Source organism: Stigmatopora argus, chromosome 12 (assembly GCF_051989625.1).
Source record: "Stigmatopora argus isolate UIUO_Sarg chromosome 12, RoL_Sarg_1.0, whole genome shotgun sequence".
NCBI lineage: Eukaryota > Metazoa > Chordata > Actinopteri > Syngnathiformes > Syngnathidae > Stigmatopora > Stigmatopora argus.
In genome coordinates, this window is record NC_135398.1 from 12,018,803 (window position 1) to 12,045,647 (window position 26,845).

Below are 26,845 nucleotides of genomic sequence, written 5' to 3' on the forward strand. Positions count from 1 at the left end.
AGAGGGCTCGTTACAGTATATGGTAAAACCTTACCTAGATGAAAGTTTAATAGATTAGGATTTCTTGACGGGGGAAACAACAGTTTATTTTGATGCAAATAGGTCATTTTACAGGGTTTTGTGTTTTTAGGTGTTGTTTTAACAAAATAACTCATGAGAAGGGTGTTATCAACCGGATGAGTGGGAAGGTGACACCGTAAAGCGAGAGGAAACGTCGTAAACCAGGTGTCCGGCCTCAGACGTAAAGGGAGGGGGTGAGGTGACGTCGTAAAGTAGGAGGCAGCGTCGCAAACCAGGTGTTCGGAAAGGAGGAGGGGGAAGGTGACGTCGTAAAGCAGACATGGGTTGAGGGAGGAGGGGGTGACTCGCGGTTGGCTATGAGCTTCAGACTCGTAGCGAGGCGATCATGGCGGATGGCCCCAGGTGTAAGCGCAGAAAGCAGGCCAACCCGAAACGGAGCAGCGGTGAGTGTTCAACTCCGCCCGGCTCGGCCTGCCGCCGCCGTGGGTACCAGTACCCGGACCCCTTACTCCCCTCCCTCCCAGACTTGTTGCGATCTACTTTAGTGGACTTTTAATGGGAGGTGGTGTGCTTTTTTTGGGTGTACCGTTATACCTGGATGGCGACTCTCCCTCCGCCTAGCGGTCCTATCACCGAACCGTTATCCGTTACAATAAATCGAGAGAGAGCTTGTTTGGAGACTTGTTGGATATCTTTGAAGCACTTTTAGGCACTTTTGTTGTTGACTTTTTTTTCTTTCTTTCTCCACAACAACGTGCCCCCCCCCGTCCCCCCCCTCCCGCACTTTAACGGAAAGCGGATGAGAACTCGGGCCAGGGCGAGGCTCGGCAGGGCCGCCCGAACCGAACCGAGGAAGTGCATCGTGGTTCTAGCGAGAGTTCAAAGAGTGTCGCTTTGATGGTCCGTGGGTCACGGCTAAAAAAAAAAGTGGGATGATTTCTCACGAGGTTTGCGTATGGCCGAGATGGGATGTTTATTATTTCGTGGCTACTTCCTCCGCCTTTCCCTCCTCCTCTTTCCCGTTGTTGCACCGATTGTTGCCCCGTTTGAGGCAAAAGTGGACGCGATTATGAAAAAAAACGAAAAAGAAAAAGGGGAAACTACTTTCATCTTCGTCGTCATCGCTTTACTAAACTGCTAATTCGACGCAAAAACTGCGTGGAGGTGAGCGTCCACGCCGGAAAAAGAAAAAAAAAGTCCACCACATGGTTCCGCTTCGTCGCTGTTTCGCGCACCTGAAAATTAGCCGTGGTTTCGAAGCAGAAAGCAGCTTTAAGCGATCTGTTTACGTTAGCCTGCTAATAGTAAGGGACCGTTAGTCGCGCGTGGAAGAGAGGGAGGGAGGGAGGGGGAGAACACCTTTCCTCCCCCTCTCTCCTGTCGTGATGACGTCGGGACGGTGCGTCCGTCCAGGAGCCATCATCATCACCATCCTCATCCTCCTCATGTTTACCTGAAGGCGGCTCGGCGATGGCTTAGATTTCCCAAGAACCCCAAGAAAACCCGCACAAGCTCGACCGGAAGCGTTTGTGGCGACGACGCGCCCAAAAGACGGGCTGCAAATGACAACCTGCGCAGGTAGTGAGGCTTTTTTCCCCCCCACCAATTCACACCCCTTCTTATTCTTCTTTGCTTTTATAATCTCGCGGGATTTATGTCATCGTGACCCACTTGTGCGTGATTTTCTTTCCTCGCCTCTTTTTTTTCCCTTGTTCGTGCATGTGCATAAAATAAAATCACTTGGGCGTCCATTGTGCGGTAAGGTTCGTTGGCACTTTTATCGGTTCAATGGCGGCCGTCACTGCAGTGGAGGGAGGCGGGGTGGGGTCGGGTCGGACGTCCCCCACGCAGCCCCCGACCCCCAATCCACCCTCCTCGGCTAACGGCTCTCTAGGTTCCGCCGTGCTGCACATGTGATACAAAATCTCCACCAGGGTGCATTTTTGGGGGTGTTTGTGACGCGCAGGGGGCGTTCACGGTCCGCGGGGGTCGCACGCGTGTTTGGCTCAAGGTGCTGTCATGGCCGCAGGTGTTTCACTCCCACCCCCCACCACTGTGATGATGATGATGATGATGATGAATTCGTGATATAGTACTTAGTCATATATACGTAATTCACCTGATGACGTTTGTTTGAAGGGATTGACATCTAAAATGATTTGCTGAGAATCCAACATACAATCCAATGGAGGTTTTGCAGATTTCTGATTTTTCTTCATTGTAATCCAATTTGGCTATAAATGTCTAAAGTAGGCATCAGAGTGATGCAAGAAGTGTTTTTTTTGTTTTGTTTATAAGAGTATATGGGGTCAAATAAGTAAAATTGTGAAACTACCATATGAACGACTTAAAAACAACTTTAAATAATTGTAAACATTATCACATTATTTACTATTTATCATTATTTATTGATTATTTATTTGTGCACTGGTGAAGCTTTAGATCTCATTACACTATATATATATATATATATATATATATATATATATATATATATAATGAATATGAAAGAAATAGTGACGATTCTGAATTATCTGAAATAATGTAATCACATGTTACAAAATTAGGTCATATAGCACTATAATAATTGCAATAGTTTACAATACGCATATACAATACACAATTACAATACACAACATACGCAGTTTCTGGGTATGATGACAATTAGGCTTAAGTTCTGTCACAATTTCTTTTATGGTGGGGGGCTGTGAAAAGGAAATTACAAGATTAAAAGTCATAAAGTCAGAAATCAAGTCATTCAAAACATTGATTGATCATTAAATCAACTTTTCGTTGATTTAATCATTCATTCGTTTTCTGAACCGCTTATCCTCACATGGGTCGCAGGCCGTGCTGGAGCCGTTCCCAGCTAACTATGGGCACCCTGCATCGGTGGCCAGCCAATCACAGTGCACAATGAGACGGACAACCATTCATGCTCACACTCATACCTATGGACAATTTAGAGTATTCAGTCACCCTATCATGCATGTTTTTGGGATGAATGAATGATGATACAAAAAGAAAAAAACACATGAAAACACAAAACTACATTAAAAAGTTATATGCAAGTTTAAAATGTCCATATTTAACAAATGCTTGGTGCAAGAGAAAAATCATAACTACTGTCAATATTTATAACAATTGTACTGTATATGCAACCTATATATTATCCATTATCTATCCATCATCTCAAGGGTGTATCTTTCTGATGGTGCAGAAAAATCAAAGATTCATAATTATTTCAGATTTTAAGGTAACACAAACAAAAACAAAACCAAAAACATTTTAATCATCTTTGCAAAAAAATAAGTTAGTCAATTATTTTATAGTATTGATATATAACATAAGACATGAATGTGAATCGGATTGTTCTTTTTGCCCAGACCTTGTCTGGCGACCTGTCCCTTGTGACCTATAATAATCATAATAATGTGCTGTTTTCGACTTGTGCTTGACTTCCTGCTTTGGTGTCCCGTGACTCCATATCCAGCCAATCAATGGCATCCTCCAGCTCTTTCCATTTGCCTGATTGTGGCTCACATATTTTAGATTGTGACTGCTATAGGTTCTTCCACATATATAAGCACAGGTGTTTCTGTTCTCCGGTGGCAAGGCCGCAATTGGCTGTCGGTTGTTGCTGTGTGCCGCTGTTGTGTTACTTTTTTCTTTGTGCGTGCGTGTGTAACAAATGGAATGACAAAGCACAACAGGGCGTCTTTAGCGAGTTAGCATCAAGTCCTCCTCCCCTTTTTGCTTTTTATGGTGAGTAAGGGGGGAGGTGCAGACCTCTGATGCTGCTGCTACTGCTGCTGGTCTGTGACTAATTGAGCTGAGCATGGTGTGTGTGTGTGTGTTCAAGTGGGAAAACTGCTGCTTTGCTTAGTGTCTTTGGATAACACAGTTTTGTATTGACATGTAGGCTTTGTTCTAATGACCCAAAGATGGATTTTTGAATTCTGACTTGTTACCTCATAATCTGATGTACTTATACTACACTATAATGTATTGCTGAAGAAGCAGTAAAAAGTTGGAGAAAATTTGAATTTTGAGAATAATGCAATGGCGGTCCGTGCATTTTCTCATAGCGCCTTCAACGGGTAAAATCCACTTCCTAGCAGCATTTAATGATTAAATACAAATTCTGGAGCTTTTCAGACATTACAACCGGGCCAGGGGGTGTTGCCAACTCGAAATCTGATTAAAGCAACAGTCTTATCGACTCTTGTTTAATGCAGCAGTGCCCGCAGAACTGATTGTGAAGGCCTTGAGGCAGATTTCTGACCTTGGCAACAGATAATGGCTGAAATGTGATTGGTTAAATGCTTCAATATGAAAACACACATCTGGAAGCAATGCAACCAGGGGGAAAAGCAATGAAAGGAAGCTAACAGACAATTTAGAATTATTTAATAAGTATTGATGGCCAAAATATAATATATGATTCAGATATTTCTTAGGCCAGCAAAGAGGGCCTTGAAGGCCCTGACGGCCCGCCACTGGAATAATGTAGTGCCTTTGTAGGTGGAATAATATTGCCAAATACAGGAAAATTGCCAGGTTAGACTGTTTATAAATATATTTAACTCATTGTCAGTCATTTTAAAATATTTTTTTACCAATTTTTAAACACCACAGAATATTGTGTTCTATCTACTGGGCTGGGTTTTGATATAGGCAATGTGGGCGATTGCCCAAGGTTCAATTTATTTAGGGGCGCATAACTGTGCTCGTAATTTTTTTTCTAATTATTAAACCAATTGTTTTCCCTCATTTACATGTCAGGTTAGTGGCATAGACCATCTGCTTCATGGCGAAGTTTGCTGAGGGGGATTGCTTCCCCTTTACCTTCAGTAAAGTAACACTGCATACAGTCTAAAATTGGGCATTACATAGTTTTTTAATACTGTAATACATTTCTTATGATAATGTAGTCAAAGACTTTGAGTCACAGAAGTACAAAAAAAGGGAAGTTTTAGGTTTCATCCAATCATCCAGAACACAATTTAATGCCAAGTGTAAAACTGCCAAGAGACATCCAAAACACCTGCTACAGTATAAACCCTGTAATACATTCATTAATTTTCGCTGCCGCTTATCCTCATAAGTGTGGTTGGTTCTACACAGCTTGTCCTTGGCACAGAAATCACTTTGTGTTAATTATTTTAAATATTTTATTATCTTCATTTATTCTATCCTATTTTTGTGCTTCAGGATTTGTGTTATTTTACATTTGTTGCGTATATGTTGGCACATTTGTAATCTTTTAATAGGTCAAAATTATTATATTTTTTGTTACTAAAATGATACTTTATGAAACAGGCCTATGTTTGTATTTCTGCGTAGATTTGAGAAACATAATAACATAAATAATTTGTATATTTTTGTGTGGAGCGCCCAGGATGAAAAATTAGCGTGGAGTGCCTCTATCTCTCCATAAAGAGTATACATAATGCATAATGTATAATATAAATACACTCTTCTTGACCTGGAAAAAAAGTTGATTTTACCTGTACCTGTTCGTCAGCAATCAGGATAGAACATAAAAAGGTAAAAATAAATACAGACACTCCTCACCCAAAAATTAGAAAATTTGTATAACTGCTTATCCTTCACAAAAGCGATATTTTTTTTCCATTCGTGACAGCTTGAATACCTGCACCGTGCTTTGTTTAACCTAAAACAACATTTAGCAATGGACTTAGCTAAATAATTGTGTTATTTAGGGATGTATATCAACAATCTTATGAGAAAATGAGATTGGATCTATTATTGCACGCCATGGTTCAATTCTTTTTAATCATTTTAATACAATATTTATTAAGGCTGAAGACCTCTTAAGTCACCACTCAGGTTGTTGTTGTGGAGATTAACTTTGAAGTCTTTGTCCTGCGTTATTTGTGAACCGATCCTCTGGAAACTTAGTCGGTAGATAGTATGGGGTAGTAACTATTGATTGTCGGACCCTGATTTTTTAATTTTTGTATCAGTGCCTATTAATTAATTGTGGACTTATTAGTGTCTGCATTGCCGTTAGTTTACAAGTTAGCCAGTAGAAGGCATCTGTGCATAGTACATGGATTTATGGTGCTTATGTGGTTTGTAGGTTACGTGTAAGATAGTCAATGGCATGTGTGCACAGCTTTCATGTTCTACTGTGAATTTAATATAAAAACAGTATTTTTAACAAAAAGGCATATCTAAAACATGGTAATTTTAATGAATGTTTAAATGCAATAGTTGCTTAAGTAATCGTTATATCTATCCAGGATCCCCCCTAAAATTCATGCAATGTACACACATTTAGCAAAATATGTACAGCACTCTTATTGCTTACTGGCTGTTCACATGGTGATTGTTAGCCTCATCATACAGTATATCCAACATCATAGTTGTCTCATGATGACGTGATAAAACATCTATGTGTCTCGTGAAGGGACGCTACAGCGAATCAACTTCGACCTCTTCACTTTATCCTTTGCATCATCTTCCCCTATACCCGCCACTCTCAAGTCCTCCCTCACTACATCCATGTATCTTCTCCTAGGTTGACCTCTAGGACCGTTCTTTGGCAGTTCCACCCTCAACATCCTATTGTCATAGTCATAATGTTGCAGAAGAAAGTTGACATTTTATGAGAATTCTAGCAGCTTGTAATTCTTGCAGATTTTCATTCCATGTTTGATCTTCTATTCTATTGCATTGAATATGTATCATCTGATTCAATCTGACCCGATTTAGTACTGGTGTCACATGACTTCACGTACACACTGTGACTCTTATTTTTTTCGGATGAAGGAAGTACGAGATTAAAACTGAAACCACGTGCTGCCGTGGTGACGCTCTACCCTTCCGTTGGCGGCAGTGAGGTGGTGGGGCTTAGCATCTGGACAATGAAGTTTTTCCATGGGAGCCATACCGCCCCCTGAGCCCCTTTTTAAGAGGTCACAGTTCACCCCCATCACCCACTCTCGAAGCTTTGTTAGCCCCTCGGAGCACATGTGCAAATCAGTACAATGCAGACGCTTGAGTAATCGTGTTATATCACCACACGCTCAAATGCTGTGATGTCATCAACATGCTTCGTGATAACTTGATGACGAGAGAACATTCGGAAAAAAGGTACCAAAAATAATGAGCAGTTTATAACAGTGTGTGAAGGTAATGCAAACAGAAAGAAACCGCATAAGACAAGCATAGCAATAACACTATAACACTGCTAATAAATAACATAATGCTAAAAAATAACACTGCTAGTATTCATCATATTCAAATGTCTTTTGCCAATTTGTATAGAGCAGGGGTGTCAAACTGTTTTTTTTGTCGGGGGCCACGTGGTAGTTTCGATTACATCCGGAGGGCCGTTATGTCTACCAACTAGGCTGCCAAAATTAATCAATTAATAAATTGACAGCTTTCTCGATCGTGCTAATCGATAGATCATTTTTGGACATTCAAATTAGTACAAATTGTTTGCAATTATTGATTTAAAATGAGGAAACACAGGAAATAATCTACAATCTTCATTTGAATTTCATCATAAAACAAAATGTTGGCACTCTTCATTTACTTTCTCGGGCCACACAAAATGATGCGGCGGGCCACATTTGGCCCGCGGGCCGCCACCTTGGCACCTGTGGTATACAGCTAGTGCAACAGTATAATTCATTGATCTTGCGTTCCGTCTATCCTCGAAAGGGTTGCGGGAGTTGATGGAGCATAACCCAGTTTTCATCAGGTGTTCCGGTGGACCAGTGGTTAGTGTGTTGGCCTCACAGTTCTGTGGTCCTTGGTTCAAATCCAAGTTGGTCTGCCTGTGTGGAGTTTCCATGTCCTCTGTGGGTTTCCTCTGGGTGGCAGGGCTCATAGTAATTGTTTAATTGCTGCCAACCCCCCAGTTGGACCCCTCTTGCCATCAATGGCAGCTAATGTGTTAATACCTCTTTAAAATCTCTTTTACACGATCTCAATCCTCTGAAAATGACACGATCAGGCCCGATTTCCAATAAATTTCTGATTGGATACATCCCTAGTTCAAATGTATTAACCCTTTATCGCCACCACTGGTAGCCAGTTATGTGTTTCATGATAAAAATTTACATTTATTACATTTGCAATTTTTGCTGCAATGAAGTGATATTGAACTTTTTTTCCTAGTATGATTAGTAAAACAAATATATGCTCATTCAGATTCTGGTAAGAAACAGGGGAGTATAGGAAATGCAATCAGTGCCATCTTTTTAATCCTTTCCTTCACTTTTAGAGGCAACTTTTTAAGCGCTCCAGATTACCGTTGAGGCAAATCCTTCTTTGAACTCTCAACAATTTTTTTTATTAATGATGTTATTATGCAACGCATAATGATGTCATCACTTCGTTTTCACGTGTCCATATTCTGATTTAATCTGCACCTTTAAAACAAACAGAAGGAATTCCATGATGTTGTGTGTGTGTTGCCAAAAAAGACTGCAATTCATCGTGTGTGTGTGTGTGTGTGTGTATAAGACAAATCCGTCTTCCCCGTGCAATGTGGGCGGTGGGAAAGTCCTGCGCGTCTCTTGTGGCGCTGTTGCATTTGCATATCTCGCCGTTCTACTTTGTCTTTCTTTCTTTGGCTGGGCCTGAGAGGCTCAAAAGAAGCAGCTGGTTTTACTAAAAGAGGTTGGTGGGGGTGGTGAAGCACACCGTACTGAGCACTCGCTGTAGGTAGTCTCGCTTACATTACAGGACAACAGCTTGGCTTGAAATATGATAAATATGTGACTATTCGTTTATAAGTTTTATGTACTGTAACCTTTGCAACCACCACTTGTTGCACCACATGCTAGGCACTATTTGTATATATGTAACTACCGTATTTTCCGGACTACAAATCACACTTTTTCCATAGTTTGGCTGGGCCTGCAACTTATATATGTAGGTTTTTTTTATCTCTGACCACAGAGAGCCTGTTTTTTTTTCTATTTTGGCTATAGTTATCTGAAAAACTGTTGACAGGTGCCTATTTTTCTCCATTTTACTATTGTTACTTTGATTTATTTGTTTTGGTTTTTGATTTAAAAAAAATGCCCTTGCAAAAATGCGACTTATATTCAAACGTTACCGTTATGCTGTTTTTTTCCTTATCATAGTGCATTGTTTGGCTAGTGGGACTAAAAATCAGGTGCTTATACGCCGAAAAAAACGGTATTTACTTAGGGACAATATATACAATACAATACAATCTAAGATATTCTCTTATTTCATTTTTTTTTGCAATATTCATACCTGTCAGCCAATTGCTCCCCTTAATAATAAATACAGTATTACGTTTCAGGATATTTCTAAGAAATGCTGTTTTAAAATCATTATATATTAAATTATTTATTATAATATATTATTAATATTATATATTATATTATATATCCAATATCTCTGTATAATGGAATTTAATTTTGTTTAACGTACTGTGAGCCCAAAAACATGCAGTATAGGTTGCTTGAACGCGGCTCGGTATGAGTGTGAGCGTGAATGGTTGTTTGTCTCCTTGTGCCCTGCGATTGGTTGGTCACCGTTTCAGGGTGTCCCCCGCATCTGGCCCGAAGTCCTGCAACCCCCGCGACCCTAGTGAGGGTAAAACGGTTCAGAAAATGAGAAAGTGAGTGTATTTATTAGCTCATTTCATTGGAAATATAAACACAATTATTAGTGGTTATTTTTAGAATAACAAACATCCTGTGGATCTTTGCACACGCAGTACTGTGAGCTGTAGAGAAAGTGTTAGCTCAAATGCTAAAGTGATGACATCCCCAATGTTGTGCCACAGCACGCTTACTTTGTGTGCACGTCTAGTCTTAATGCAAGTGCATCATCTGAGCAAGAAGCAGGAAGCGCCCAAAGAACACAAACAGGAAGTGACCGATTTTAACCTTGTTTCCTCACGTGTCGCTTCCTGTGCTGACACCTAGTTTCCTGGTATGCCACTTCATCTCATGTGCTAATCTAAGGCTAATGTGCATATACCTGCAGAGATCAAGCAGCTACAATGTACACAATAGTTTCTATGCATTTATTCATCCTCATAGTTAGTCTCTTATGAAGTACTACAGTATTGCAAAAAGACTATAGAAGGTACACTACTAATGATACTGTACTACAACGTATGGATATGTATACAGGAGGACGGTACTACATAATACATGGTACTAGTCTACCCTGAGTAGTCTTGTATACTGTAAAGATGTGCATCCTTAGCAGTTTTATGTCCTGTAGAGATAAAGTACTGCTGAAGAAATTGTACCTTCTAGGACTACTTAAAATAGAGTACTTCTTAAATTGCAGAACTACATAAGACCATGTGAGTCCAGAGACGGAAAACCACATTAGACACATTACTGCAGAGGTGTACAATAATATACTAATCTTATTATATTGTACCTCTTGGTTATTCATTCATTTTCCATAGCACTTATCCTTCATATGGGAAGTTTGGGATTGAACCCATGATCTCAGAACTGTGAGTCGGACATGCCAACCACTCTGCTCTGGACCACCATGAATTAGATAATAACCATCATTATATCATTATCTCAGCAATTTGCGGTGTTGATCCATAAAGGAGGAAACACAACAAGAGATGCTGTGCCAACAAATACTAAAGAGTGCACAGGGCACAATTAACACCACAACCAGCACAATGAATCGTGGACCATGATATTTTCTTTTAGCTAGTTAATTAACATTTGTAGTCAGGAAGGAAGGAAGGTTTGAGACAAAAAAAACATTCATGCACACACTCATAAATAGGGGCAATTTAGATAGTCCAACCAGGCTACCATGCATGTTTTTGGAATGTGGGAAGATACCAGAGTACGCAGAGAAAACCCACAGAGGCCCAGGGAGAACATGCAAACTCCACACAAGTGAACTGACCTGGATTTGAACCCAGGACCCCAGAAGTGTGAGGCTGACACGCTAACCACTCGCGCCACCAGGCCACGCTTGAAAAAAAATTGTTGATTCAAATGAACAGTCTAAATGTGTATTTAGTTACTGCTGCTGTATACATCATAGAGTAAAATAAAACAATATCCCTTGGACCAATACTACTATATAATCATTCGTCTCCAATGTATGTTTTTTAGAAATTTGCATTCACATATTTATTATACTCTGCCCAGTTATGTGTTTTAAGTCAACCTTTAACTTATGGGCCGCCATTCACTCCAAGGCCTCACAATCAATGGTTAGCACGTCCACCTCACAGTTATGTGATCAAGTACTCAGTGGGTTCCGACTTTCCCGTTTGAAGCTTGCCTGCTCTCCCTGGGCCTGCGTGGGTTTTCTCTGGGTACTCCGGTTTCCTCGCACATCCCAAAAACATGCGTGTAGGCTGGTTGGACACTCTAAATTGTCCCTAGGTATGAGTGTGTGTGTGTCTGTGTGTGTGTTTGTGTGTGAATGGTTGTCTGTTTCCTTGCAATTGACTGGCAACCAATTCAGGGTGTCGTCTAGTGCCCGTAATTGACTGGGATAGCAGCGCCTGCCACCCTTGTGAGGATAAGTGGGAAAGAAAATGAATAAATAAATCTTTTAGTGCCATTGTGTTTAAATAATTCTGCAATTAGTTTAGACATGAACCCAACTTTGAACCTAACAACATCCTCCACTGTCAATGGCGATGAATTATTTAAATATTAATGTATATTTTGAAAAAAATCAAGTGTGGTCCATATAAACATGAGTAGCACTTAACATCAGTTATGAGGGTAGGGGAAAAACGTGTGACTGTCCCTTTAAAAGGGACTGCAGCTGCTCTCTGTTAAAGTCTGGTCACATATAGTCATAGACACACACAGACACAGTGGGATAATTGTCTGTTGGGGTTTGGCAGGCTTCCCATGTTGCACAGCTGCACCGGGTCAATACACACACACACAGACATACACACATTGCTTGTGATTAGTTGACGCATTTCGTGAATTTTGCTCACCTGTAATGACCAATCATTGATGTCCTGGCCATTGCATTTGTGCACCACTAGCAAGGACGACCTGGCAGTGAACCTCAGTGTTTTGCTCATGACATCCTGTTTGAGGTCACCTGCCTTGGCATGAGGTCCACTCGCGAGTGAGATCATTTCTGAACAGGATGCGCTCGCAGGCCTTTCCAATAGAAGCCTCAGCAATAAGTCAAGAAACATACATCAATATTATCTACTCTGTGTCTGAATACGGGTATGTGGTTAGCATGTCCACTTTATTGTTATGTGGTCAAAGGTTCAATCCAGTGCTCCGGCCTTACTGTGTGGAATTTGCATCCTCTCCCTCAGGCCTGTGTAGGCTTTCTCTAGGTACTCCTACATCCAAAAACATGCACGGTAGAGTCATTGACCATTTCAAATTGTATCTAAGTATGAGTGTTTGTGGGACTGTTTGTTTATCTCCTTGTGTTCTGTTAGTGTATGGCAACCAATTCAGGAAGTACCCACCATACTGCCCATAGTTAGCTGGAATAAACTTCCCCTCCACAAGGGTCGCAGGGGTGCTGGAGCCTGTCCCAGCCAAACGTAGGGCAGTAGGCGTCGGATACCCAGAATGGTTTGCTTATCATTTTCAGTGCACAAGGTGACAAACAAATATTCACACTCACACTTGTACAGTTTCAACGACCCCTCCACACACTTTTTTGGGATGTGGTAAAAAAAAAGGAGCACCCGGATAAAACTCACTCACACAGGCACGCGGAGAATGTATAAACACCACACAGGAAGGTCAGACCCCCTGGCCATTGAGCCTTCGATCTCAGAAGTGTGAGGTAGACGTTCTTACCACTCGTGCGCCCTGCCACCCACATCCTGAGAAATAAGTAAATAGTAAAATCACATACTAATATTCACACATGGCGATCGAGGGGGATATTTAATGAGGTCATAATTCTGTCCTCGCAGTAGCGTTAACATTACATCGTTTTTGTTGTTTTTTATTTATTTATTAAAAATTTGGCATCTGTCTTCCGTGACAGTGACAAACTCTAACGGTGGCTTGGAGGCCAGCAGCTCTGATTCGGATGATGACGACAAACTACACATCGTGGAGGACGAAAGCCCGCCGGACGCTAATGGGAGCGTGGTGGCGAGGGGTGGCCGCCGCCGACGCCGACGCTGTGCCAAAGATGCCAATGAAGCAGTATTAACACACAATGGAGGTAAGGACCTTTGGATACCTTGTGAAGAGGTGATTTAGCCAAATTTATTGGAAGTATGAATTTGAAGAGTCCCAGTGGTGCGAGTGGTTAGCACGTTAGACTTATACCCCTGGGGTCCTGGGTTCAAGTCCAGGATTGGTTCAACTGTGTGGAGTTTGCATGTTCTCCCCAGGCCTGTGTGGGTTGCACTCAAATTTATAGGAAATAAGAAATTTAAGAAAAATGAATACTTAAGGATTAGGACACCCTCTGGGCTTGCTTCTTCCTCTTTCCATCTTCTAGGGGTCCTAGCTCCTCTTTTCTGCTTGTGTTAGAATTGGGGACCCCTTGGGTCCTCTCGGCCTGGGTTTGATGCCTCCTTCTTGCATTCACCTTTATCTGTGACACTTTTATCTGACCACAAAGTATCCCCCAAAGTAAGATTGAACACAGAAATAGCAACGTTACTTGTATTAGGTCGCATTTACAGTATATATATGTATTTTTTTAATCACAATTTTGTCTCTTCTTTTCTTTCCCTCCTTCATTTCGCTCCATCCCCCTAAACAATTTTCTGTCCTGCTGCTTTCTGTATATAAACCACCACATTCAGAGTACACCAAATTCCCATGTGGCACATTAAAACTGTTCAGCCTATAAAGATACGTAAACACTCATACTCAAATTTAAAGTGTGTCTATGCTGCAAAAAAGGACAAAATAAAATAAAAGTAAGTACTAAGACAATTACAGTGAGGGAAATGAAGCAGGGGAAACTAAATGGGGAAGGAAGGATGTATGGAGGACAGATGGACCGAAAGAAGAATGGAATGAAGGAAATTTAGAAAGAATAAATGAATGGAAGTAAAAGAAGAGCAACGGAGAGATTGATAAATAAAGAATGAGAAGAAAATGTAAGTTAGGAAGGCATAATAGAAGCAAGAATTAGGAAATAGAAGAGGATGGAAGGACGAGCAGGTAGGGAGGTAAACAGGAAGGAGATTGAAAGGAAAGAAAGCAAACATAATGGGATGTTGAAGGGCAAACATTTTAGACAAGGATGGAAAGTTGAGAGTGAAGAAAAGGTAGAGTTGGACTAAACTATTCCCACTGCAAACACGAATAAAGGACAAATGACGTGTCGACAGGTGGAGGTGAAGATGAAGGAAGGGAAGCAGATGTGGAAATATGGATGATGAGATCATGGGAAGCCCAGATCATGTTGCTAAAAATGCATGTAGTAAGCACCCACACACACACACACACACGCACACACACACGTGTGTGGGGTGACCTGTCCCAGAGCAGGAAGAGGCGGAGCCTTTGACGCTTGTCTCCTCTCCGTTATAATCCTCTGTCGCCATGGTGATGAGGGAAACCTCCTGACTGCGGGGAAAAAAAAGTTAAACAGCACATGCGCATATGCGCACACACTTCCCATTCCTAAAAGAGACGACATATTTGATCAACAGGTGGGGGGATTATGCTAGGCCTCATGGGTGTTAAATACGCGGGAAAAGACAGTTTAGAATAACAATGACTTAACTCAGATTGAAATGACAGAAATGACATAAACTTGCTCGCCATAAGTTTATTTTAGTTTATCCTAGCCTAGCCTTGTGTATCGTAGCATAACGTTAACTAAAACTGAGCATTGTCCATGTGTGGGAAAAGTACATTTATGCTTTGAAATCACTTTTATTATCGGAAAAGGGGATAGAAAATGAGGTTGAAAGAAGGGGTGAAAGGAAACAAGTATTTTATGTAAGGAAGAAAAGATGAAAGCATGAGGAAAACATGGAATAACAGAAATTTAGAAGGGACAAAGTATAGAAAGAGGGATAAATGACTTGTGCAAGCAGGGCAGAAAGAATGTAATTAGAAAAAAAACAGGATATATATGAAGGATATGGAGAATAGGTAGAAGGCAGGAATTATGCAGGAAAGAGATACACGAGGAGAGGAAAGTATGGAACAAAAGTTAATTTAAGAAAAAATAAAGGAAGAATAGAAAGAATGGATGGAAATAGTAAGGAAACATTTTTTTAAAGGTGGGGCGGTCAAGAATAACTGGAAGTAATCAAGGATGTATGATAGGGTGAGAGGAAGTGAAGGATGGAAGTAAATTAACCATGAGTGGGGAAAAGGTAAGATGGAAGCATGTACATCTATGTGTATGTATGTATATATGTGCTAATATGTGTATGTATATGTATGGGTGTATGTACACGTATGTGTATGTGTGTATGTATATGTATGGGTGTATGTACACGTATGTGTATGTGTATGTATATGTATGGGTGTATGTATATGTATTTATATATATATATATATATATAGAGAGAGAGACACGCTTATTTATTTATATATTTATTCATGTATTTATTTATTAACTTACTTATTACCTATCTATTTATGTCTAAAATGCCTTTCCTACTGATGCATCCTCACCCTCTTGCTACTGTGACAACGAAATTTCCCGAATACGGGATGAATAAAGTTATCCAATCCAATCCAATGAAGGAAGGAAAGAAAACAGGAAGGAGGAAGTGTGTTATTTCTATTTTTAGGGCATCCACTTCTTCCAAACTTGATATTTTTAGCCCCGATTTGAACTCTGAACCCTTGTTAAAACTCTGGTGCTGGTTTGTGGCGTTCTCTAGTGGCATTTTTATAAAACCGCAACACCAGGGATTGTCAGAGTGAACATTTCTAATAGTATTTTTCTGTGTTTTCAGTAAAAGAGGAGTGTGTGTCCGCCGAGGAAGAAGATGGAGTAGACGTGGAGGATGAAGTGAAGACAAATGAGGAGATCCTCCAGAAAGAAGACACGGCCGTCATCTACCCGGAAGCCCCTGACGATGAGCATAGCCCAACCGAGACGGGGGGCGCTGACGAAAATGGTAACACACATAGATGAGCCTTTTGAAATGGACTGCCTTTAGATGCCTCATTTTGATTTTCAATAAGCAAACGTTTGTGTTTGCGTAAACAGGCACGCCGGACACGTTTCAGCTGCACACATGTCCGTATTGCTCGCGGGGCTACAAGCGCAACGCTTCTCTCAAGGAGCACATCAAGTATCGTCATGAGACTAGCGAAGACAACTACAGATGCTCGCACTGCAGCTACACTTTCACATACCGCTCACAGCTCGAAAGGCACATGAGCCATCACCGCGGCAACAAGGAGCAGGTAAGGACAAAAAACTTTTTCAGAATTGATCAAAATGGACTCCAGATTCGGTAGCCAAAGGATTAAATAAAGAGGAAATTCCAAAACTGTTTGGGCTTTCAAGGACCACCGGAAATTCAATGATGACGTTTTTTGTGGATCCTGTAATCATGGGGATGACTACCAAATGTCATGCTGACAAAAAGAACTGAAAGGGCAGAATAAGAAATTATAATATATATATTTTTTAAGGGAATCACCTAAGCCACATGTGTCAAAGTGGCGGCCCGGGGGCCAAATCTGGCCCGCCGCATCATTTTGTGTGGCCCGGGAAAGTAAATCATGAGTGCCGACTTTCTGTTTTAGGATCAAATTAAAATTAAGAGTATAGATGTATATTATATTTCCTGATTTCCCCCTTTTAAATCAATAATTGTAATTTTTTAATCCATTTATTTTTTTCTGTGTTTTTAGTTCAAAAATCATTTTGTAAAATCTAAAAATATATTTAAAAAAAGCTAAAATAAACATTGTTTTAGATCTATAAAAACGGAATATTCAGGGCTTTTAATCCAGTTCTTTTAATCAATTTATTTTAAAAAAATCTAAATATTATATCTAAAATGGTCCGGCCCACGTGAAATCAAGTTGACGTTAAAGCGGCCCGCGAACCAACCCGAGTCTGACACCCTTGACCTAAGCTTTTATACCAATTCACCAGTGAATCGTTGCTCTTCTCACTTGCAATGAGAAAACGCATATTTTACTTTTTAGTTGTTTTGCATATATTTGATTGCAACTAGCCTTTTTTTGGGTAGAACTGTACAAAATGAAAACATGACTCCAAAAACTGTACAGATATCCGGTTTAAAGTAACAGTATCATCTTGAATAACAGTTTCATTTGTATAGACTAGACCAGGTTGACTTTTAATTTCGATTTTAACTAGCACCATATTGACAGTTAAAAAGACAAACAGTTCAGAGGAAGCCAAAAGAGCAAAATCATGAATGATTAACTTCAGTGCACTCCAGGTGCAGACAACCCACATCTTCTCTACTTTCTCATGAAAACCTTTTTTTTTAACATAACCTTTCTGTTCAAGTAGAATTAATATTTGTTTTAGTGATCAACATTTTGGAATCACTTTCTTAACTTTTGTCTGAACCTGTGGTAGTCAAGCCACACCTGATCGCTTCTTGAAAACACCCTATTTATTCATCCAAGTGGACCGGTCTGGCTGAAGTTGGTCATTTCCTATTTAGTGACGAGTGTGCTCACCTGCCATGGTTCTCTTTAGGGTTGGCAAGACTGATAGAGCTGTTTATTTTAGCTGAATTTGTTTTATTTTTGTATTTTGGGCCACATCGGTGTCTGACGGTCACTGTCATATTTCCCCACCTTAGCGTCACGTGCAGGCGTCCGGTGGCGGAGGAAGTGGTATAGGAGCTCGCAAATTCAAGTGCACGGAGTGTTTTAAAGCTTTCAAGTACAAACACCACCTAAAGGAGCATCTGCGCATACATAGTGGTAAGTGGAAATATCTATAGGGTTCTTGCTTAAGTGTGAAAACACCTGGTTGAGTGGAATTGAGTGAATATTTGCTCAACGTGAAGTTCCCACTGGCAGAAATATTGAAAAGAGCCAGTTTGATCCAAGTTAGCTATATGAGTGACCTGACCGTCCATTCTCTACCGGTCTGGTTACGTGGGCGCTTTTCTTTGAATACAAATTGGAGCTCAATAATAATAATAATAATAATAATAATAATAATAATAATAATAATAATAATCGGACATAGGCCCTGTCGTCATTATCAACAACACAAAAAAGCCTACTTGTCATCACACCCAGAAACTGCGTGTGACGAAATTGGTGGTGCTTCTCCATAAGCTGCGTTTACTCGGCAAAAGACCTAAATAACTGCAAGTTACGGACTTGTAATTTGGCAATTTCTGCTGTTGTGGATACAGGTCGCTTACCTCTCACTGTCTTTCACTTACCTTACTTCAGTCAGCTAGTAGGAGGCAGATCACCACCCAAACATATTTTCATATTACCGCAGACCAGGGTGGTAAGGGTCCCCTATGATGTTCTTGGCTCTGCTGAGGTAACATACTTTAAAGTAGTAGCACTTTGGCTAATAACAGCATAGACTGCAAAGAAGACTCGGATAAGTCCTGTGTGGTATATCACTCAGCGTTAAGTGGTCTACACTTGCTCCACACACTGTTTGTGGGAGGGCCATGAAAAGCACCATGTTACCTGTTTTCTGTCTTGATGTTCATATGAGGGTTATTTTGAGACCTTTTTTTAGGAATGGCCACAAAGGGCCAACTACCTCTTGGTTTTATGGGAAAGATGAATTTTAGTTAGAATCATCGGTTTTATAAAAAGTTCAACTCCCCCCAAATATTTGAGCGAATATCGAACATTGAGCCAAAATCTGTTAGTAGACTCATATACGAGGACTCTGTTAATTGAATTGAAAGTTTTATTGTCATGGGCGGCCCAGTGGTGCGAGTGGTTAGCGCGTCGGCCTCACATCTCTGGGATCCTGGGTTCATGCATGCAAACATGCATGGCAGGCTGATTAGACACTCTAAATTACCCCTAGGTATGGGTGTGTGTGTGCATGGTTGTCCCCTGGGATCGGCTGGCCACCGATTCAGGGTGTCCCCCACCTCTGGCCCGGAGACAGCTGGGATTGGCTCCAGCACCCCCCGCGACCATAATGAGGATAAAGCGGTTCAGAAAATGAGAATGAGCTTTATTGTCATTGTACATACATACATACATATACATACATACTTTGTATGTTGTACTTTGAACAACGAGATGCATTCCAGGTACAGCCCAGCTGGACACTTATGACATTATGACTTTATTTAGATTTTGTATGTTTTTGTTCCCTAGGTGAGAAACCATATGAGTGCGCCAATTGCAAGAAGCGATTTTCCCACTCCGGCTCGTACAGCTCGCACATCAGCAGCAAGAAGTGCGTGAGTGCAGCCAGCACTCCCAACGGCTTGGCCCGCAAGCCCGTCAAGTCGCCGCCACCCGTTGCGGACATCTCGCGAGTTGCCATCTCTTCGGGACGCGTGAAGGAGAAATTAGAGAGCAAACCCCTCCAGGAACAGCTCCCCATCACGCAGATTAAATCTGAAACAAACGAACAACTCTGCAAACCAGCCGTGGCGACGGCACCAGCTGCGAATGGGGCAGTGCCCCAGGCCCCACCTCAAGGCGTAGCTATGGTGCTCCCTACTGTTGGGCTAGCGTCGCCCATAAACATCAACCTGAGTGAGTTGCAGAACGTCCTTAAGGTAGCTCTGGATGGAAATATCTTGAGGCAAGTTCTGGGGACCACCAATGGGGCTGCAGTGCAGGGTAAACCAGGTATTGTGGTCCAACAACCTCAGCAGCAGATCATCAGCCTGCCTGCCTTCGTGGATCACGATGGTACCACAAAGATCATCATCAACTACAGCATCGGCCCCGCACCTGCCACTACAGCCACTTCCACCACCCCTGGTATACCCATGCCACTTTTTGTCAAAAATAACCTTGTTCCAGCGGCACCCATCCCAACCAAAACGGATAAGCCTCCAACTCCCAAGGTCGACCTCAGCCTTGTCAAGGAAGAGCCGGAGGATTCTGTGCTCATCACGGAAACAAAAACTGACCCAGCAATGAGAATCAAGACGGAAGACCGAGCTGTGGTTCTGCCAACCAATTCTGGCTCCAGTACTTGTTCACTCTGTGACGAGTGTCCCGAGAACCTAGAGGCACTACACCTGCTCCAACATCATAAGGCGGCCAATGGGGAGGCTGTAGACTCGGCTGCCTTAGACCCATCTTTTGCCGCTTTGCTGAGCGACGCTGGGGTGACGGTGCAGCAGGAGCCGGCAGTGGATGATCTCCTGACTCTCCTCAAGACCTACTTTGCCTCCAACGCAAACCCCAATCAGGCAGAACTAGAGAAGATCTCGGACTCTGTTAGTATTCCTGTCGCCGTTGTGGAGAAATGGTTTGCCAAGATGAAGTCTGGGAGAAAGAGCTGCCAAGATTCGAGTGCTTCCAAACAGACCAAATCCCGAAACACGAAGCCAGATGCTGCTAAGCCAACCTCATGTAGTTCCCCATCTGATTCCCCGTCGATAAACGCCAATGACTTGGTCATAGTCAAAAGCGAGCCAGATGACCACCAGGTTCTAGACTCCCAGGCTGAACCGTTAGATCTATCCCTCCCAAAACACCTCGCCGCTCCTACCTCTACTGTAACCCCAGAGGACACGCCACCTCCCCAAAAAGTACCACAGCCTATGAATCTGACCTTCCTGAGGAAGGACCCGGTGGGCAATCGCACCGTGTACGTGGCCACCCCTCAGACACGGAGAACGACCGTCAGTATTATGCCTGCCACACAGTTGCCCACCTTGGTGGCTATTACAGGTCAGGGCTCACTGGGGTGCCTGGGCGCCCTCGGGGACTCGGCCAAGCGAACCATCCTCATCCCACAGCTCACTTACACCTACGCCGGCGCAGCTGAAGGTGCGGCCAAAACGGTGGTCCTCAATGGACACAAGGTAAGAATATCGTAGGGTTCTGAACTGCAGTGTTTCTAGTCAAGAACCTTGTGGTACTCCATGAAGAGATTGCTAATACAGTCGTACCTTGACTAATGTGTTTCAACTCTTATGCTCATCCTATTGAATGGTTAAGTGTCTAACCTTTCACCACAAGAGTCGAAAAGAAGCCGCCGCTGTCAGCTCGTCATCAAGTGTGATGTTTAATTTGATTCCGAGTGTACTCGCACGGCCATCGACACGGGGACATCACTGTGCAGTTTGTCTGAACTGAGTTGTTGTTTGCGAAGCACCTTTTCTGAAAAAGTGCTTCGCAAACAACAACTCATTGGGTTCGAGGGCTGAAAAGGCTTTTCAGCCCTCGAACCCAATGCTTGGTTTGGGAAACCAGTAAAATTCAATGCTAATCTAAGCATAAGGCCAGGGCGAGTACCCGATCAATGGATAAGAGCACTTTTCAAAAGATAAGCTTACTACAACTTTAGTTTTTCTCCTTACAGACGCCGGAAGCGCCCTCTGAGGCCGCAACGGATGAGCGGAAGGAGATTTCTGTCATGAAAAAGCCACGTATGGAAAATGGAGTCTATGCTTGTGACCTGTGCAATAAGGCTTTCCAGAAAGGGAGCTCTTTGCTCAGGCACAAATATGAACACACAGGTACGTTATCTAACATCACTGTGAGGTAGAGAAGCCAAGTTAGATTTTAGTTGCCAATATTTGGATTTGCAACTTGCTTGGCTGAAGACAAAAAGAAAAAAATATCTATTTTTGCTCTCTGTGCATTTGCAAGATGTGACCTCTTATTTTTGTGTTTGTTTGTAGGAAAGCGTCCTCATGAGTGCCCAGTGTGCAAGAAGGCTTTCAAGCACAAGCACCATCTGATCGAGCACTCCCGCCTGCATTCGGGTGAGAAACCCTACCAGTGCAACAAGTGCGGAAAGCGCTTCTCCCACTCGGGCTCCTACTCGCAGCACATGAACCACCGCTACTCCTACTGCAAGCCCGACGGCTCCGATCCTGACTCCAGCCCGGATGCAGATGCCACCGACGCTAGCGCTGCCGTGGTGGCCGGCAGCCCAGACGCCGCCTTGGACTCGGACATCGGAGAGAGCGAGGAGGATGACGAGGCCATGTGTGTGGACGATATCCGTGTCGTCCAGGTGGACGATGGCGAGTGTGAGATCTACGAGGGCAATTTTGATGAGGACGAAGAAGATCAGAATGAGGAAAAAGGTGAAGAAGGAGAAGAAGGAGAAGAAGAAGGAGAAGAAGAAGGAGAAGAAGAAGAAGAAGAAGAAGAAGAAGAAGAAGAAGAAGAAGAAGAAGGAGACGACGAAGAAGAAGAAGTAGTAGAAGAAGACGACAAAGAAGAAGAAGAAGAAGAAGAAGTAGAAGAAGAAGAAGAAGAAAAAAAAGAAAAACTTATAGAAGAAAAGGAGAAAAACCTGGACGTGGATGAGTTCGCATGCCAGGTGGTGGAGGTAGAACTGAATCACGACCAGGCGCAGGAGTCTGCCGTCGAAGGAAAGGATGGAGGAAAGGTGGACAAGGTGGATGCGGCGGATGCGGCCGGTATCAACCTGGATCAGATGGCGGACTGTGCATATAAAAGCATCAGGGACTGGTCGGACAGCGAAGAATCTTCTGACGACCAAGCTGTGACAGACGCCAAATAAGCCAACACCCCCCAGTTTTGGGGCTCTCGAAAGCCACAGTTCCGTTTCCGGTTGTAGCTCTTCCTCCAGATCCAGTTTAGTATGGAATGCGAGCCCTTTTGACAATGGACCCCTCACCAAAATACACATACAAAGGTAATAGTATAACGTTTTCAAAATTGGAAAAATAGTAATATGGAGACAGCGACAGCCATCAACTTGACGATCTTGTGCATCCATTTTTACTCCTTTAGTCACAAAAAGGAAAAAAAAGTCTTTACTTGCCTACAGATGCCACAAGAGGGAAGCAAATCCCTAGTTGTGTATCAACTCACTTTATCATAGTTGCTAGGCACAGAGCTGCAATGTGACAGCTGCAAAGCACTACTTTTGGCATCCTGAACCTCCTCAACATGGTCGGTTGGGACCAAAGTGGTGCTTTGAAATAGACATAGTGAGGTATAGGTGATTTTTGTGACTATCCAACCGTAAATATGCGTCGATTCAGCGGTTAAAAAAAACAAAAACTATTTTTCAGTGCTTATTTTGAGGGGGGTCATATTCTAAAGGGCCTATTTACAATCTTACACCGGCTGTGACTCCGCAGCTTTAGATCCAGTTCCGGTGAAGGTCGGCTGCTTTTAACGGTCCACTACTGTGTCCGAACACCCGGGTGTGCCTGAACTTTTTTTTTTTCTTTGTTGTGCAAATACCAGTGTTACAAATGTTTATAGATGCTTTGCTTCGTGTTACTAACTCGACTTTTCATGTTTGGGTTGCCAACGTTTCTGACTTCATCAGTATTCTCCTCGAGTTCGTCGAACAAAAAGCGCTGCACTACCGTTTCCCATCCGTTGCCCTTTCAGTGTTACGCGGTGTTTTGCCGTTTTTGTTTTCACTTTTGACTATTAGCCTTAAAGAAAAAAAGTATTCCCCCTCCCTGACCCCCCACCCGCGAGGAAATTGGGCGGCGCCCCCTGCCTTATGCAAGACCTGCGTGCTGTCAAAGTGCCATTGAACAGTGTTGTAGACATCTCCTCGCTCACGTGGAGGGTGTTCGCCAATGTCGTGTTACTTTACTTAAAACGTCATTTGCTTTCCTACCATGTTTTCTTGACATGTGACGCGCCACGTTAGCTGTCTTTTTGACCGCCAGCAAACCACAGCCCGTCGCATGCCACGCTATCAAATCGTTTTCGTAGTTTGATTGCCACATTTAATTTTGTTTTATAATTTTAACTTGTGGAAGTGAACATATGATTTTTCAACTGTCAAATTTCCATTCTTTGTTCTGATTTGTAAAGCAGTTGACATTTAAAAAAAACAGTTTTTCATTTTTAGCATCCTCCAAAGCAAAATGGTGACATTTTAAATAATTGTTATGATTTTTGATTTGTTACACAGTTAAAAATATAATTAAAAGGGCTGTTTTTACATTTTTATATTGAATACAAGCTTTTAATGGTAGTTTTTCAATTTTTTTTAATGAATGGATTTAAAATTGAGTGATTTTCATATTTTGTAATATCAGCAACAATTTTATGGTTCTTTTAGTTCAATATTGGTTTTCTTTTGATTCATAAAGAATTAAAGTTTCTACGTTTACTTTTTAAATTGGCAACACAAAACCTTTTTAAAATTACTTCTTAAAAACATCAGCGACAAAAATGTTCTTTTTCTAAAAATAATGGCGATGTTTTTCAAAAATATTTTAAAAATCCAAATTTTGAGTCGAATGAAATTAAGATTTCTTTCCAAGTAATATTTTCTTAACACCTTTTTTAAAACAATCATTTCAGTTAAATTGTAAGCCCTAAAACAACTTGATTTACGCACTTGAATGAGTATTACATTTTTAAAAAAGGTTTCTATAATTGGAAATGCAGAGCAATAGCTAAATATAACATTAAAATAAATGTCTATTTTTTGCTATGGCGAAGCAGTAAATGTTCACCATTGCTGTTTAACTATAAAAAATTGCTTCATTTACATTAAGCTATTTTCCCACTGTTGGGTTTTCAACTGCGCACTTGATCAGATGGAAAATAGTGGCGTGCTTTCCCGCACTTTGGGTGTCAAATGTCAGCCAACGTGGCGCTTATTTGTCCCCCGTTTATGATTTTTACCGAAACAGTATTTGTTTTCTTCCTCTTGAATTTGATCGCGTGCGTTCCTGACAAAGCCAGTATTACAAAGTCTTTACACAACTTTTTTTTTTATATATATATATATTTATGTCTTTTTTTGTATTTTCCTTTTAATGGTTATTTATTCTGCATTATTATTGGTAGTGTACATGACTGTAGGATGAATTGATAATATATTTTAGTATGAAAAACAACAAATCAAGCAAGCTTAGCCCACGGTGTGGTTCTGAGTCTTTCTGAGTTTGTTTTACAGAAAAACACCCATAAAAAAACAAGACTAAAAAAAAGTAAATATGTTCATCTTGTATTTTCTAAAATGTTGGAAAAAATGAAGAGAAAAGCCAATGAAAGTGTTCCACGTGGTCATTGTTACACAGCTACTGATTGAAAACGCATGAGATGAAGCTCCAACCCCGATTTTTTTTCTGTCATTGTTGCTTTGAATCTTTTTGTGTTTTTGCTGTGCCATCATTTTGGTTTGTCCTTTTTTCTAATGTTTGTCCCTTCACAATAAACATGTGAATGCATCCCTGAATTAACTTTGCCTCTGCCAGCATCTTTTCAAAATAAAAGATAAAAATCATCCCTTATTGGCCCAAAAAACACATGCCATTGGAATCCCCTTGAAAATATGGTACAATCTACGCACCCTATTATTTAAACAAAGTTTATTACAACTTATGCACAAGAATTATATGTACGTATTATATATATATAGTGTGTGTATGTATGTATATATGTATATGTATGTATATATGTGTGTGTGTATATGCATATATATGTATATATGTATGTATATGCATATATATGTATATATATATATGTGTATATGTATGTATATGTATATATGTGTGTATGTATGTGTATGTATGTGTGTATATATGTATATATATGTGTGTATATATATGTATATATATATGTATATACATGTATGTATATATATGTGTGTATATGCATATATATGTATATATGTGTGTATATGCATATATATGTATATGTGTATATATGTGTGTATATGCATATATATGTGTGTGTATATGCATATATATGTATATGTGTGTATATGCATATATATGTATATGTGTGTATATGCATATATATGTATATATGTATGTATATGCATATATATGTATATATATACGTATATATATATATATATGTGTATATGTATGTATATGTATATATATATGTGTATGTATGTATATATGTATATGTATGTATATATGTATATATATGTATATATATGTATATATATGTATATATATATATATATGTGTGTATATATATATATATGTATATATATATATATATATATATATATATATGTATATATGTGTGTATATATGTGTATATATATGTATATACATGTATGTATATATATATATGTATATATGTGTGTATATGCATATATATGTATATATGTGTGTATATGCATATATATATATATATATATATATGTATGTATATATATGTATGTATATATGTATGTATATATGTATGTATATATGTATGTATATATGTATGTATATATGTATGTATATATGTATGTATATATGTATGTATATATATATATAACATTATATATTATACACATTTATAGGGCGGCCCGGAGGCGCGAGTGGTTAGCACGTCGGCCTCACAGTGGGTAGACCTGGGTTCAAATCCAGATTCGGACCTTTCTGTGTGGAGTTTGCATGTTCTCCCCGGGCCTGGGTGGTTTTTCTCTGGGTACTCTGGTTTCCTCCCACATTCCAAAGACATGCATGGTAGGCTTATTGGACACTAAATTGCCCCTAGGTATGATTGTGAGCATGACTGATTCAGGGTGTCCCCCGCCTCTGGCCCGGAGTCAGCTGGGATAGCCTCCAGCACCCCCCGCGACCCTAGTGGGGATAAAGCGGTTCATAATACATAACATAAGTGGCGGTGGACAAGTGGTTAGTGCGTTGGCCTCACAGTTCTGAGATTGAGAGTCCCCGGTGGGTTTCATCGTTGCTGTGTGGAGTTTGTATGTTATCCTCGTGCTTGTGTAGGTTTTCTCTGGGTACTCTGGATTACTACCATATCCTAAAAACATACATGTTGGGCTGGTTGGA

At 41.0% G+C, this 26,845-nt stretch overlaps 1 protein-coding gene across 3 annotated transcripts; it reads left to right on the forward strand.

Moving 5' to 3' along the window:
- Window positions 1–302: 302 nt before the first annotated feature.
- On the forward strand, window positions 303–25,284 carry LOC144085953 (zinc finger E-box-binding homeobox 1-like). Of its 3 annotated transcripts, XM_077615656.1 has the most exons (9): window positions 350–464; window positions 1,481–1,599; window positions 13,024–13,206; window positions 15,923–16,087; window positions 16,180–16,379; window positions 17,765–17,888; window positions 19,275–20,947; window positions 21,448–21,604; window positions 21,770–25,284. In XM_077615656.1, the coding sequence occupies exons 2-9, from the start codon at window positions 1,584–1,586 to the stop codon at window positions 22,621–22,623; spliced, it is 3,372 nt and encodes a 1,123-aa protein (XP_077471782.1). In that variant the 5' UTR covers window positions 350–464; window positions 1,481–1,583; the 3' UTR covers window positions 22,624–25,284. The 3 variants fall into 3 exon arrangements, with proteins under 3 accessions (XP_077471780.1, XP_077471782.1, XP_077471781.1); XM_077615654.1 differs by lacking the exon at window positions 1,481–1,599 and having other exon boundaries at window positions 303–464; XM_077615655.1 differs by lacking the exon at window positions 350–464 and having other exon boundaries at window positions 854–1,599.
- Window positions 25,285–26,845: the final 1,561 nt, after the last annotated feature.

Coding starts and splice junctions, on each gene's coding strand:
- LOC144085953 (XM_077615654.1), top strand. CDS start 407: ATGGCGGATGGCCCCAGGTGTAAGCGCAGAAAGCAGGCCAACCCGAAA. Junction 17,889..19,274: donor GCATCTGCGCATACATAGTG/GTAAGTGGAAAT, acceptor TTTGTTCCCTAG/GTGAGAAACCATATGAGTGC. Junction 21,605..21,769: donor GCACAAATATGAACACACAG/GTACGTTATCTA, acceptor GTTTGTTTGTAG/GAAAGCGTCCTCATGAGTGC.